At 51.3% G+C, this 15032-nt stretch overlaps 1 protein-coding gene across 1 annotated transcript; it reads left to right on the top strand.

Annotated features, from left to right (window-relative positions):
- Positions 1-4237: 4237 nt before the first annotated feature.
- On the top strand, positions 4238-13736 carry CIMIP2C (ciliary microtubule inner protein 2C). The gene is made up of 4 exons (XM_019642674.1): positions 4238-4311; positions 10364-10637; positions 11818-11930; positions 13592-13736. Exons 1-4 carry the CDS (start codon positions 4238-4240, stop codon positions 13734-13736), a joined length of 606 nt encoding a protein of 201 aa, XP_019498219.1.
- The last annotated feature ends 1296 nt before the right edge of the window (positions 13737-15032 follow it).

Raw genomic sequence — 15032 nt, 5'->3', positions numbered from 1 at the left:
CCCCTCGATGCTGCCCACAGAGACCAAGGCAACCGAGCAAGCCGAGCTGCTCCTTCCAGCTACACACGGAGGCTCACAGCCCTGCCAGCCCCCGCCCCTCCAAGTTGTCAGCCCAGTGTGAGTGTGTGTGTGTGTGTGTGTGTGTGTGTGTTGTGCACCCAGCGTGTAGCCTGGGAGTGCAGACACAGAGTCGGAATTCATTATTCAGCAGCTGCCTGCTCCCAGATAAAGCCCTGTCCAGCTTCAGGTGTCTTCCAGCTCCTGGAGCACAGCCACCTGCCCACCCCTCAGCAGGGCTCTGCTTCACCCTGTTAGGCAAACTCTTCTGCCACCAGGAGCAGGCAGATGGAAATGGACATGAGTGTGGAAAGGGTGGGAATGTGGCTGGGGGAGCCCCCTTCCCACAGGCAAGAAGGAACTTCAATAACCTGTGTGCACAGGGTGCTGGACTGTTGCACTGGCATTTCTGGGTGATCCATGCCACCTCCCCCACAGTCAAGTTGGCCACCAGGGCTGCTGGTGCCCGCAAGGCTCAGGGGTCCTGAATGGATCAGGCTTGGAGGCTTGGCTGCTCTGGATGGGTCACACTGTGCCATGTATAAATCCTAACCCAGAGCCCCCCAACTGGAAAATCAGCATCTACTAGACAACATCCAGATTGTTTCTGGTGGCCAGTCCCTCAGAAATGGGAGCCCTAAGAGAAGAAGGGAATGTACTTCTTCACCTGCTCTCCCAGAGATTGTACCCTCGAGAGGCTGGGCCCTGTCCTGGAATTACTGGATCTGGGAGGGTGGAAGTGCTGCTGGAGTGGGGCTCAGGGGCCAGGCTAAGAATGATTGGAGATGCATGACTGTGAAGGCTTCAGAAGCTTACGTTCTACTAAGGGCAATACTTAAGGTCCAGGACACTGACCTAGCCCTGTCCTAGGGCCTGGGATGAAGAAAGCTGGGGGTAGAGAGACAGGCTGGAGCAGCGACTAGGGGTGGGAAAAGGGATGTCCGTGGCAGAATTTCCAAGGGCCAGTGGAGAACTTCCCTCTCTTCTTGAAGCAGCATGTCCCAGGAGAGGCTCATAGGGAAAGGGGCCCTGGTGGCTGGGATCCTCGAACCTGGAGCCTTGGCAGGGCCAGCTGCACCCTTGCCCTTACTATTTGCTCTGCACAAAATGCCTCTACCTTACCATGCTTTCTCACCTGGACTCACTCAACTGGTGCCCATTCCTGGAAGTGCCTCTGCATCGCCCGGCCCCAGGGCTGGGTTCGAGACCTCCTCTGCGCTGCCCCCAACCCTCCCTCCCATTCCATCTTCGGGCTGCTCCACTGACCTCTCCCCACTGACTGGGAGACATTGGGGCTCTGCATCTTTGCATGCCCGGAACCTGGCATGGTATCCTGTGTATGTTAACAGGATAAGAGAGTGAGCTTGGCGATCTATGTGGAGCAGAGTCTAAAGGTTCAAAAAGAGAAATATTAAATTTTCACAGGTTGCTAATAAGCGATTACTCCCTTTGAATTCTACAGTCCCAGCAACCTGCAGGATGTCACAAGAGCCTCCTTCCCTCTTTCTAGATGCCTCTTTGCTGCTTTGCCCTACTTTTTTTTTTTCTATTTCCTTCTTTCTCTTTTCTTCCTCATTCTCCACTCTCCTTCCTCTATCTAGCCATATTGAATCAAAAAAATATTTTAGTATATTGTATTTATCAAATACAAGTGAATGTCTACATTTTTAAAAACAGATAAATTTAATATCTCTTTAAAAAAAAACTAGCATGTTCCATTCACAAGGTCATCAAGTGACCTTCGTTTGTAAAGCTTGGTGGCATCTGATAGGAAAAAAAATCCGTCTCCTCCTTAGGCCCTCTGGAGGTTCTCTCCTGAAAGGAGTGAGTTTCATGAGGCCTTCTATGGACCTGAGCATTTTTTGGGAAAAGCCCATGGACTTGCCTTAGGCTAAGCATTGAGCTTTGCTGAAGCTCAGTTTGCATACCTATAAAATGGTTCCACCTGCCAATTGCACTCTGCCAACACACAGCATCCTTTAGCTGGGCCAGCTGACCCTCCTGAAACCCGAGCCAGATCCTACTTTTAATTTCCACTCTCCTATCACCCATTTCAGTAACTCTTTTTTTTTTTAAAGATTTTTATTGGAGAATTGGGGGGATGGGAACAGTGCTGGGGAATTGGGGGAAGGGGAACAGACAAGTTGCTGTCCTTTTGTTCTTCAGTCTAGTTGTGGAGGATGTTGCTTCACTGGCCCAAGTTGGCACCATCATTGCGCTCTTCCCGGGCGAGGCAGATCAGTCGCTGGCTTCTGGACGGCCGCTCACTGCGGCTGCTGGCCGCTCACGCTGGCTGCTGGCTACATACGGAGGCCATGGCAACCCACTGCCACAGGGGCTGCAGCCTACGCCATCGCCGGCTACTCACGGCAGCCCAGCTCCAGGTTGAGCTGTTGTTCAGCATCTTAGCTGTGGAGGGCAGTGTCACTGGCCCTCATATGTGGGATCCGAACCGGGGCCCTCTGGCGTCCCAAGCCAGCTCCCAACCATCGCGCCACTCAGCCGGCCCCATTTCAGTAACTCTTAGTACAAACTTATTCAACGACTATGTACTGAACTCCTTCTAGTACCAAGTGCTGGGGATTCAAGGATGAATATGACACAGTACTGAACCTCAAGCAGAAGAGATAGGTGGACTACTAAGACACAGACAAGTAGACAGCGGGGGTGAAAGGTCCACAGACAGAGTAAGCTCAGAAGCCATGAACGGGGCGGGGGGAGTGGGCACTTGACCTTGTCCAGGAGTGAACAGTGAGGTCATTAGAAATGCCTTCCTGGAGTATGGCACACCTGAACTGAGGGCTGCTGTTTTACCACTTTGATAAATGTTTTTCTTATTGTAGCCCATTCTCTGCACAGAGAATTTAGAAATACACGGATATTTCTGCATTTTGAAGGGTGGGTGAAGGTTCCTTCCACCTTGTTTGCTCTCACTCATTCCCCTTCAGTTCCTTGTCCTCCCAGCCTTCAGTGGTCCTGCTTCTTGAGACTCCTGGAAGCTCATGGCTCCCCTCAACCCTATTGTTATCTGTCAGAGAAAGTGCTTTGAGGATTCTGGTTGTAACTGCAGCCTGTGAGCTCATTAATATCTGTGGTCTTCATCAGCTGCTATTTACACAGCCAAACTGTGCAGATGACACTTCTCATCTGACAGATGAAATGAGATTGTGAAGGATAAGGGTAAAATGCAGAGCATTCTTATAGATACCACGACTCTGCGAGCGTTGCTGGAGAGGCACGTCTGGGTCCAAGTCACAAACAGCATGGGGCTTTGGAGGCTGTCACCACACCCTCACCCCCTAGTTAAAGACCTAAGGCCTTGCTCTGCCCCACACATATCCCAGCGCTGGTGTGAGGGTCACTGGAGAAATCCAGGTGTGGGACACCAAACAGTTACAGGAGGAAAGGCATTACTACAAAGGAACGCTCACTGGGGTCTTCCCAAGGTTAGCTCTCCGGGCAAACATGCCAACCTCGTAGATTTGGGCAGGACTGAACTGCAGAATTGGGGAAAAATGTAAATCACACATCCCGACCTTGTCGCCATTTGCTTTTTGCCCTTTACTCATAAACAACTCGTGTGGAGTAGTTTGAGGGGCAAGACGTGGTAAGAAGTCCCAGAGAGAGAGACGAGAGAGTAATGAAAAAATGTCCCTTGGGGAACTGGGATATGGCGGGCAGCCTTGGGGAGCGATGACTCTTGGGGCTCCTGCGACCACTCAGGCTACCAAAGCTGAGCGGTGATGGTGCTGCTGCTGTCTGCGCTGCCTCTAAAGAGAGGGCGTTTCAAGTCGGGCCACCAGGAGTCCTACAGCAACAGAAGGGCCGGCCTGGCCTTTTCACCGATTTTCCACCTCCGTCCCGTCCCGTGTCTGAGCGTCCCACAGTCCGCCGACCGATGAGCCCATTCCTGGATGTGAAAACTGAGGTTGGGCGTGAGCGGCGATTTTCGAGGTCACCCAGGAAAGCACGTGGAGATGGGTGCACCTTAAAGGCGCACCCCGCGGGGCTGCTTCAAATAGGGGACTGCGCGGGGGTGCGGGAGGCCCGGGAACTCGGCAGCGGCGCAGCCCTACTGGCGTTGCCAGGCGCTTGGTTGCCGGGTGACCGGGGTTGTTGACAGTCCGGCGGAGAGCGCCAGAACAAACGCAGGGCTAGCTGCGCGCTGGCCGCACCGACCATGGCCTCTCGCAGCGCGGGCACCCTACTGACCGAATTCAATGCCGCCTACGTGCCCCCCGCCCTCATGCCCGGGTAAGGCCGCCGAGCACCCAGGCTGAACCTGTCTGTCAGGGCCCCTGGGGCGCCCCTCTCTTCCTCCTCCGCAAAACCCCTCCTAGGTCATCGAAACTCCGCCCCCGCGTCTTTGGGGTTTGAAGGAACCCGGGAGCCAATTTTTCACCTAGTTCTATGGTCTTCCCAGGGGTTTGCGAGCTCAGAGTAGGCAGTGGCTGGGCGCTGGCGGGGGACTTTCCAGATACCCCTGGGTAGGAAGTCCACCCCTAGAGAGCGCAGAATACACCCAGCCTGGGATAACGGGACCTCCAGTGGATGGAGGCCGGGTAAAGGGGGAGGAGAGCGAGACTCCGTGTGGGGTTAGTGTTTGGAGATGCGCAGGCAGGAGCAAAAAAGTGAGGAGTCACCGAGAAGGGAGCAGGTTCTTCGGCTCCCAGCACAGTGTGCGGCACTCAGGATTCGCTCAACGTTAGTAGTTATCGTTTAAAGAAATGAAGGAGGCCTGGGGGCACCTGGAGGCGGAGCTTGAAGAATCTGGCAAGACAAGACAGGCAGTAACGTTCAACAGTGTGCACTATCCACTAGTCCTTGAGCTGCCGTGCCTTTAGCATTTTCAGATGCAGAGTCAAACCTACCCTTTCGTTCTCTGGATATTTTCAAACTCCAAACATCCAAGATGCAAGTCTGATTGTTTCCGCCCTCCCCTTTCTCCCAAAATGTCTGAGATTTCCACTCCCAACCTCCTCTTCCTGGGTGTAAGATTGTCTTATATATCTCTTTCCAGTCAACATGGGCATTGAGGGCAAAGGCTGGATTCTAAGAAGCAACCTGCACAATATCAGCATATCTGTATAGAATGAATGAACGAATGAACGAACGAACGAACGAATGAATGAATGAATGAAATTAATATCTTGAGAATTCTGTAGGCAGGTCTTCCTGTGGATGAAAAAATAAAATAAAATAACACATGCTCTCCCCTGAAATCTGAACAAAATGCAAAATGCATACAAGATCTCACAATATATTTTGTCTGAAGTTTGGATTGTTTTGAAGCAGGATAAGCAAGACATGGAGAAGCTGTGATTTTAGAATCATTTCTGCCCACAGAGGTAGTGTAGTAACTAAGGACTGGTGCTGTAGTTTTAATCCAGCTCACTTGTGGGCAGCACCTTGGAGAGCTCAAAAGCTATTGTACTTATGTTAGGGTCCCATCAGACAAAACTGATTTACCAGGCCACAGTTTCCTATTAATTCTTTCATTCATTTGATAAAAATATGTTGAGTGCTTGGTATGTGACTGCTGTTGTGTTAAGACAAAAATTTCTTCAGGCCTGAGACCTCACTTCTCAGGGTGAGAGAGGTGCAGGCCTGGCAAGAGGAAGGGAGGGCTTGGCAGCTGCATCTCTGAAGCCCCTTTCATTTCAACCCAGGCCCTGGCACTAAGGTGTGTGTAGCCCTGAAGACAGGCCAGTGCATCCTGGGTATGAGCAAAGGCTATTTGCTCAGGTAACCAGAGGAGACCCTGTGTGCCCTGATAGGTAACCAATGCCTCTCACACAACCCTGAGAAACTGGGGGGGCCTTCCTAAAAACGGGAGGTCAAGGCCCCTGGAGACCTGGGCTTTGTAACAAGCGACACTTCTTCTCTCCAGAAGAATCACCAGCCCTTAAAATGTGCCTCCATTTGTCAGTTCAATTCAATAAATATTTACAGAGCATGTACTGAATGCCAGGAATGCCAGGAATAAAGATACGAGTAGAACGCAGTCCTCTCTCCCCATGGATTTTATAATTCAGAAAGAATTACTGAGGGCTGAGGTAATTACAGCATTGCAGAATGTGGCCCAAGATGTAAAAGAGGCAAAAAGAGTAAGACAGTTCAGTAGAGGGGACAGGTGTGGCCCATGGAGGGGTCAGAGAAGGCTCCACAGGACGGAGGTATTTGAAATATCCCTTGAAGAATGGGTAAGATCACAATGAGTGGGGAGGAAGATAGCAGCGTGTTCTGGATGGAGGGATGGCCTGAGGAAAACATGGGGTGGAGGTGCCAGCCGGATGTACTTCCACAGTAGCAAATGTCCTGTTTGGCTGGAGTGGAAAAGCTGTGGCATGAAAGCAGATAAGACTGGCAAGGCTTCCCACAGAGGCCTGTGTCAAGCAGGGCTTGAGTGCCAGGCTGGTTTGTTCTTAATTTCACAGGCAATGGGGAGCCCTGGAAGGTTTTTGCCCAGGGGAAGGATCTGCTCAGAACTGTACTCAGCACCAAATGTTGTGGAGAAGAGGGCACACGTGGAATGAGGACACGTTAAATAGTAACAAGTTAATTAGTTAATAGGGCTGCTCATAGGATCCCCGATGGCTCATGGTAATTAACTTTCATGTTAGCTGTGGGGCCAACCAGTGCGATTAAGAGGCAGGGAGGGACGGCTCCCTGTACGCATAGTAACCACGGTAGACTTTAGGGTGCACGTGTGATCGTGTGATCGTTGCCCAGGGCCTGGCTGAGCACTGTCTCCTAGCTTGTGGGGTATGCAGGTGGGTGAGGGGCACGGGAGCATTAAAGGGGCCAAGGAGGAGGTATGGTGGCACCGCAGGGACGATTCACTGTCCTGCTATGAGACCTGCCATTGCTCTCTGTTCCTCTCCACCTTGGCCTGCCACACAAATAACAAAATGGGCCTTTGGAAGCTCTACCATGGGACTGCATGGGGTCATGCTCAAGGAACACAAATGCAAGTGCATACAAGGGACACACACCTAGCTTGCCAAGGCACGCGGACTGAGTGCTAAATAAATGTGAACATTTACATGTGCACTCGCACACATGTGCCCCTACAACAGCAGCAAGTTCTGAGCAGAATCTGGAATCCAGGCAGAACCTTAGAAGGGTTGCGGAGGAGAGGGCTTCTATTCTATTGGAATGCAAATACCTTGGCATTCAGAGAAGGTAGAAAAGCAGGGAGCAGAGGAGGAGTATGGCAGAGAGCATGGGGGTGGCGAAGAGAAGAATCGCAGGAACACGTCACATTTCTATAGCTACTTCCTTCAGAGGAGCGTAAACACCCCTGTGGGTGGGATGCTTTGTGACAGAGCCAAGCCCCTTTGAAAATAGCATTCCAGGACATGGTGCCCCCGGGGTTTCTGGACTTCTGCCTCCTCCAGTGAACATTTATTGAGTACTTGTCATGTGTCAGGTGCTGGAGATAAAGGGAAACACAGATTAGCAGAGAAAATGAACTAACGTGGATGTGTGTGGATAAAGGATGATAATATTACGGTGAAACGGAAATACTGGTAGAGGGTGTGAGGTCAGGGAAGATGGCAGAGGGCCCTGGCTCCGTGAGTGAGTGGGAAATGCCCCAAGGGCAGGTAGGGATTTGGCATTCCAGGAGAGGAGAAGTATGTGAAGATTTAGAGGCATCGAGAGCATGAGGGGCCCCTAGAGAAGCGAGTAACACTCCTGGGGCATAGGGTGCCTATGGGGAAGTGATAAGAAAGAGGTGAGCCTGGTGACCTGATGTGTGTTTGGGAAAGATCACTCTGGCATCAGTGTGGATGGCAGGCTGGAAGGACATTATCTAGGAGATCCAAAGCCGTCCAGGTGAGCGAAGAGGAGGGCTTGTAGCGGAGGGATGCAGGACAGTGGGAAAGTTACTAACAAGGGAGCATTAGCAAAACGTAGGAGAGGCTGGATGTGGAGGACAGCAGGGTGATTCACGCTTTCTGGTGGATTTTGGTGGAATCTGGTGGGTGGGTGTCACGTTAACCAGGACAGGGGTATCCAGAAGGAGGAGCAGGCTTGTTTCAATTGCAGTAAATGTGGTGTCCGTGGGCAAGCCCTGTGTGGATAGCTGAGTGTGTGGATCTATAGCCAGGAGAAGGGTCAGGGCTAGAGACAGATTGGGGCTTCCTTGATGTTAAAAGTCTAACATGGATGAGGTCCTCCAAAGGGAGAGGTACCTTAAAAGAGAAGAGGACAACACCAGAACCTAGAAGATGAGAAGGGAAAGAGAGTCAGACCCCAGTCAGTCCCCCTCCACAATAAAACCTCAAAGCCTCACCCAGTGGAAACTCCTTTCTGGAGCTCCATCAACACCACCGCCCCCCCGTGGGAATGGGCCTTCTCTCCTTCTAATAGCATTAGAGCCTCGACCACCGGCACAACCCTGCACATGCACGCCTGTGACTCAATGTATCCTGAAAGAGGGGGTGGGCTCAGGGGCTGAGCGAATGGGACCTTTGTAATTCCCATCACTCAGCACTCAGTAGGTTCCCAGTAAAATAACTTAATGCCATCTGATTCTGTTTTTTGTTTGTTTGTTTTCTTTTTAAGATACACATACAAAGAAAACAACAAACCACCCCCAATCCAAACACCTACAATTAACCAGGGTTAGCATTTGGTGAAATTCAGTCTAGGTTTCTATTTATGTGTATATTCAGATAAAATACAAGATGGATGGGTGGGTGGGTAGGAGAATGGATGGCTGGATGGAAAGATAGCCAAAGCAATTTTACAAAATTATGATCACACTATATTTACTATTTAAAAATGAAAAACATGAAATTTGATCTTACTGGAACTTAGCTGAAGAGAAACATACTGAAGCAAAATGGAAAAATATCTAGACTTTGGATAAATGCTAATTCATTACAAGAGATATTAGCTCATAAAAGTTCCCTCTAAAGGAGAGAGAGAGAAAAAAGAGAGATATAAAAGCCATTAAGGGGTTAGAGTCATTACTTTTTTTTTTTAACTCCATGTTTCAATTTTAGATGCTATGGGTTGACTCTGCTTTAGAAATTCTTAATAAGTACACTTCCATCTTCCCTCTACCTACCTTCTCCCCTATTGTTGTTGTTCAAACTATTTGGTACTGCGATAAGTTTTATAACATTTACATTCTGTTCTGCAACCAGCCTTCACCTGGTTGCTCTTCCGAGTTCTGTACTTAAGTGGATTGAAGCTAACCACCAGTCATTCTAGCAGAGGCTCTACATTACTGAGTGTTTTTTTCTTTTGAATCATCTCTCAGTTGGCAGGATTTTGTCACATGACTTTCTCAAAGTGATTATGGGTGCTTTATTTCCTACTTTCTTTCATGCTGGGAAAGGACCAGCAGCTGCCTTTATACCTGGATGACCGACCGCTTGGCCAGTTTGATATTCTTGGGCCACGCTCTTTTCCATACATCATGCCATCGATAACCTTTCTTTAGTTTTTATTCTGTCACTTTATTATCGCTCTGTTGGGGTTTGGTAGCCCCTGATGACCAGCACCTTTCATTCCCTATGTTCTGAACCACTTGAGAAATAAGATAAAAGAGTGAAAGCTGATACTGGGAATGAGGCTGACACTGAACTCCGGAATGAGACCGCAAGGCTGCTCTGGGCAGGCTTTCCTCCCCAAGGGCAGAGCGTGTCCACCCAGAACAGGGCATGGAGGGGCTTCTTCAAAGAAGTGATATTCGGGCAGGTCTTAAAGGACCATTTAGTGCTGGGTGGCAAGAAGCAGGGGTTGGGGGTGTGGACAAGTTTGGCATTCCTGAAGGCAGAAGGCACAGGGCGAGAACCCAGGGAAGAGAGTCGGGAGAGGGAGGGAGGGAGGAAGCAGTTACACACAGAGAACTGCAAATGGCTCCTTGTCCGTGGGAAGTAGGGTAGTTGATGAAGCTGAGAGGGAGGCAAGTGTCCGATGACAGATGGCCCTGACTGCCATGCTAAGGATTTGACTTTAGAAAGTGCAGTCTGGCTGCAATGTGGAAAATGGGAGGGCCATGGCGGAAGAGCGAGGGGTCAGAGCGGAGCCCTGGTGTTCTGGTGCCAGCGTAAGCCCCTGGTCTGGAGATGTGACCATCCTAGAGGTCTAGGGGAGGAAGAGGCCCAATCTCTTTCACTTGTCCTTCTCCAGAGACCCAAGCTGGGCACTGCACCTTAGGAAGCCTCTCAAGGCCCAGAGGTAACCCACGGCACCCACTGACCTCACCCCCAGTTTTAAGGGTGCCTCATGGAACTGATCCTGGAGCCCTTCCCCGACCTCTCCCTCCCCTCCCCCACTGCCATTACAGGTACCAAGGCCATGTTCCCGGTGTGGCCTTTGCCTTTGGCTCCCCATATGGCAGCGCTACCCTCAAGTACTTCCAGGACCACCGCAACGCAGCGCTGGAGAAGAGCCACACTCCCTTCAGCAAGGGCGGCCACTTCCCGACCATCTTCTCCCCAAACCCCGACCTCGTGCTTAGTAACCGCTCCCAAACCTGGGACTGCTGGCTGCACACCCCCATCTATACCCGCTTCAACCTGGGCAATGACCGCTCCGCTGAACTCACCCGCTTCTACCAGGTGGGCTGCTGGGGCAGGGGAGACCTCTCACCCTCCAGGGCGCCTTTATTTGATTTTTCAGAGACCCTGAGCCAGCAGGGCCCCCCTTGAGTTTGGATAGGGGCTCCGCTTCCCTGATCTCCCCTCACCCAGGGGCTCTGGTAATTCTTGTCTCTGCTCCCTCCACTGCTGAGAGAGCTGGAGCTTTTGGGGGTGTTCCCACCCTCGCCTCTGCCCTGTGGCCTCTCAGCCCTGTGAACTCTTGCTTACCTCCTGCGTGAGTAAAAGGCCAAAGGTTGATCCCCTGGACAACCACACAAGCACAAAGGGCCCACTAAGCCTTCACCTGGCTCCCACCACAAGTCTGCTCTCAACTGCACTCAACCTACCTGGAGCCAGGTGGGCCCACCCAACACCTTCTGCTCCATGGTCCTCTGAGGATGTGCTCCAAGTCATCCTCAGCCCCAGAATGGACCCTAACTTCCCTCGAGGGAAGACAGGCAAATGGAGGGGGACCTGCCCACACCCCAGTGTTCTTTCCTGCTCCTCTGTCTCTTAAAGCCTCCTCTGGCTCTGGTTCAAACGCGTCCCAGCGGGCCCCAGGCACACAGGCACTCAGCTTCCTTGGTGGGGGCCAGGGCTCGTTCTCGGCTGTGTTCTTGGAAACCACACTTTCTCCCTCACTTCCCTTGCAAACTTCCCTCCCGCCTGATTTCAAGGACACAAGCCCTTCCTGGTCCCCAGGATAGAGAGCTGTATGAGAAGTCAGCCTCCCCCGGGAGAGGACCAGATTGATGTCGTCAGAGCCCAAGGAGCTGTGGGACTGTCTCAGTGGGCCTGGGAAGGCCTTTGTCCTCCATTTTGGCTCTCACACAGAGAATGCCCTGTCCAGAAGGGAAGGGAAGGGAGAAACACAGAGCTTACCTGTGCCACCTGCTGAGCTGGGCCTCACATACCTGACCTCTGCTGGTCCCTTGTCTCATTAACTCTCCATAGCAAAACTGCTGTGGTGAGTGTCATTATCCCCATAAGACAGATGAGAAGTGAGGCTCAGAGAGGACACCTAGCTGGGACTCCTTCAGGGGCGTTAGGGGAGATGGCCCCCACCCCCTGCCCAGGTACAGCCTGGCAGGGACTGCAGGTGCCTGAGGTCCCTCCTGCACACTAACAACCTGTCATCTCTTCTCCGGTGGAGCTGTAGATGGCACAGCATCATCGCAAGTACTATCAAGACAAGACCGGCCTGGTGCACCGGGTCCCCTATTTCGTGCTGCCTGTGAAGGAGTGGGAACGGTACCCCATCCCCACCGACCTGTGAGTGCCTGCCCTTTCTCACCCATACATTCAACAAGCATGTGTCCACAGGGCACCCGCTCTCTGCCAGACACGCAGGCACCCAGACTGAGAAACGAGTTAAGGCCTTTCCATAAAGAGCCTACAGTGCAGAGGATAAAAGTTACGGAGCAAAGGGTCAGGGCTCCGGCAGCCTGAATGGGTGGAATTAGGAGGAGAATTTTCCTGGCTAGATGCACTGGGAGTTTGGGAGCAAACCCCATAATCTTTGCCAGCCTGAATCTGCAGGCTTCTTAGAAGCCCTGCAAGGGCAGCTTTACAGCGCCGTTCCTCCAAACACGCGCGCGCAGCTGCTCTGAGCAGCGAGGAGTTGCTGCCCTCTGGCAGACACGGAGGGCACTACACTAATGAGGGAATCGGTCTCCCAATACGGTCCAGACTCGAAAAATGTTCTCCTACAGACTTGAAAATGTTTTTCAAAGTCCAACTCTCCATTTAACAAAATATGAAAGTCCCTCCATGCCTGCACCTTGATGATTTTATCCGGGAGAGCTTCTTTTCCCAGGGAAGGCTAGCTCTGCCTTGCAAGATAACCTGGCACACGGTTCCCTTGCCTGACACCCAGGCAAAGAGACCAGAAGTCTATGCCATCAAGGTGTCCTGTTGGTTAAGGAGGATCAGGAAGTTGTAGACAGATCTCCATGCTTACTTGTCTTAAGAGCCCTGAGTGTCACCATCATCCTTATTGATAAAGCAGCAACCTTTTCCATAGAGTTTAATGATTTTTAAAGAAACATTTAACTGCCTCTAAAGATTCCTTTCTGCAAGATAGATCAGTCCATTTAATAAACAGGAAAACTGAAGTTTAGTGATGGCTTCGGGAACTTGTGCTGGGTGGCAAGTCTGCTTGGAGGTAGAACCTGGAGGAGCCCAGGTCTTGCGATGCAAACTCTAAGACTCTGGGTTGGCTATCTTCACCCCTTGAGGTGGCTCTGAGTCAGCCCGAACCTGGAGACAGTGTGGGATCTCTCCTGGGGTAGATCTCTTGAGACTGCTCTGGGCAAGATCTGTACCTCCCACAGCTGTGGGGAGCGTGGGACGCCCCAGCTCCATTGCTTCTCCAACTGCCTGACAGCCTTTGCTGCTACTGCTGGCTTCACACTGAACATGGAGGACTGTCCAAGTGATTGGGAGTAAGAGAGTGAGTGCTTGCACTCAGCCTTTCTCCTGATCACCTCTGTAGCCTGGGGCAAGTCCTTGCCTTTTCCTGAGTTTCATCACCATCATTGCCATCATCACCATCACCATTTTTAATAATATTTTTGAGAGTTTTCTCCTTGTCCAGCATTAAGTGCTTTATATGCATTATCTAATTTGCTTCTCAAAACCAAGCTCAGAGGGATATACCAACATTAGTCCATTTTACATGTATACACTTCTAGCAGGAGTTGGGCCAGAATCCATCCCAGCTTTGACACCCATGTCCTCACTCTTGACCACTGCACCATTATGCAAATACAAACTATTTTTATGTGAACTGCAGGGTGACCTATCAGCTGATGAGCAGCCAGCAGTGTCAGAGTCAGCATGGCTGTACAATGGGCAGGTGGGGCTGTGGTTGGGCATTTTTCACCCTCCCTCCTTGACACACTGCATAACACTGGCTCTATCCTTACCCTCAGGCCTCCCCTGACCCCGAAGAGTAAGTGGCACCTTTTAAGACTATGCCCTGAGAACATGAAGACCTACCAGACGTTCCCATCGGGAAAGAGGGTCTCCCCACAGGAGCGGCAGAAGAGAGATTCCTACTTTGAATTCAGAGCATGATGCCTGACAGCTGTGGTCCTGGCCAGGTTGGCTCTTTGAAATAAAATCTTTAGCCATGACCATCCCACACTCCTCTCCTCTGAGCTCCAGGAGCATTTGGTCACAGCAGGACAGCGCCTGAGGGTCACATAGCACTGCGTCTTAAGGGCTGTGAAAAGCTCAGCCCAAGGGGTTCACGCCAAGAAAAAGCAGTGTCCAGCAACCTGTTGGGCTCACCCACCTTTCCTCCCAAGGTGGTGGTGGTAGAACTGAGGACTTTAGGGATCCTGAATTGTGGTGGCAGGTCACCCAGTTATGGAAATACCTTCCATCTGCTTCCACTCATATAATTGAGGAAGCCCCATTATCCCACACCTGAGAATGAGGGTGAAGTGACCCCAGGACCATTGCACTGGGTGTCATATGCAAAGGAATTCCTGTTTGAGCTTGGCTCAGCATTAGTTAGTCCACACAATAACCTGTGACAGAAGTGGTGTTATTGATAAAGACGCTGAGGCTCAGAGAACTTGAGAAAGTTGCCCAAGCTCACAGCTTGGAAGCAGCACAGCCAGGATTGGAACCCAGGTCTGTCTGACTCTCAAGCTCTGATTTTTCCGCTATACACCCTGCTTGTGGTCCATGTGGTGACTGATGGGCAAGAATGACACAGCCCTTGGGACCCTGAAGGACCCTATGGTGCCTGGAAAGAAGCACAATTTTGTGCGTTCTGCCCAGATTGGCGTGGAGCTGGTTTGGCATCTACCCCTGGGACTATTTCTAGAAGGGGCAGGAGGGAATGACCCAGGACTAAGCCACTCTTCAAGGAATCTCTATGCTAAAGGAGCCTCTAGGCCAGAGTTGGACACAAGAATGGGTTCTAAGGTCACGTGCCTGAGGTGGCCTGGGAGGGCCAGGGACTAGAGTTTCTGTTCTCACCAGGCTTCTGCTTCCCACTTCCTGGGAGGCCTCTTGCCTGCTGGGACGGGGGACAGAATGTGGGTGACAGCCCCTCAGTGGACAGGATCCCGGATGGGGAACTCAGGCCAGATGTATACCTACACTGCAGGAACTCTCCAACATTCCAGCGCCTCCTGGGTTTAATCAAGGGACTCCATCCAGCAATAGGACATTTATTACCCCTGAATGGTGAGCCAGGACCTAAAAGCAAGGCAACCGCTGAAGGTTCAAGTACACATAAGAGTGAAACGGCCCTTCCTCTATGAGCCATCATTAGTTACACTCCTTCTCCCAGGACAGTGTAAAAGAGAAAAACCATGTGCCCATCAGATAGGCACCTGACAGCTCTCAGAGACCCCC

This window comes from Hipposideros armiger, unplaced genomic scaffold (genome assembly GCF_001890085.2).
Source record: "Hipposideros armiger isolate ML-2016 unplaced genomic scaffold, ASM189008v1 scaffold_0, whole genome shotgun sequence".
Lineage (NCBI taxonomy): Eukaryota > Metazoa > Chordata > Mammalia > Chiroptera > Hipposideridae > Hipposideros > Hipposideros armiger.
This window is presented reverse-complemented; position numbering and strand designations above follow the sequence as displayed.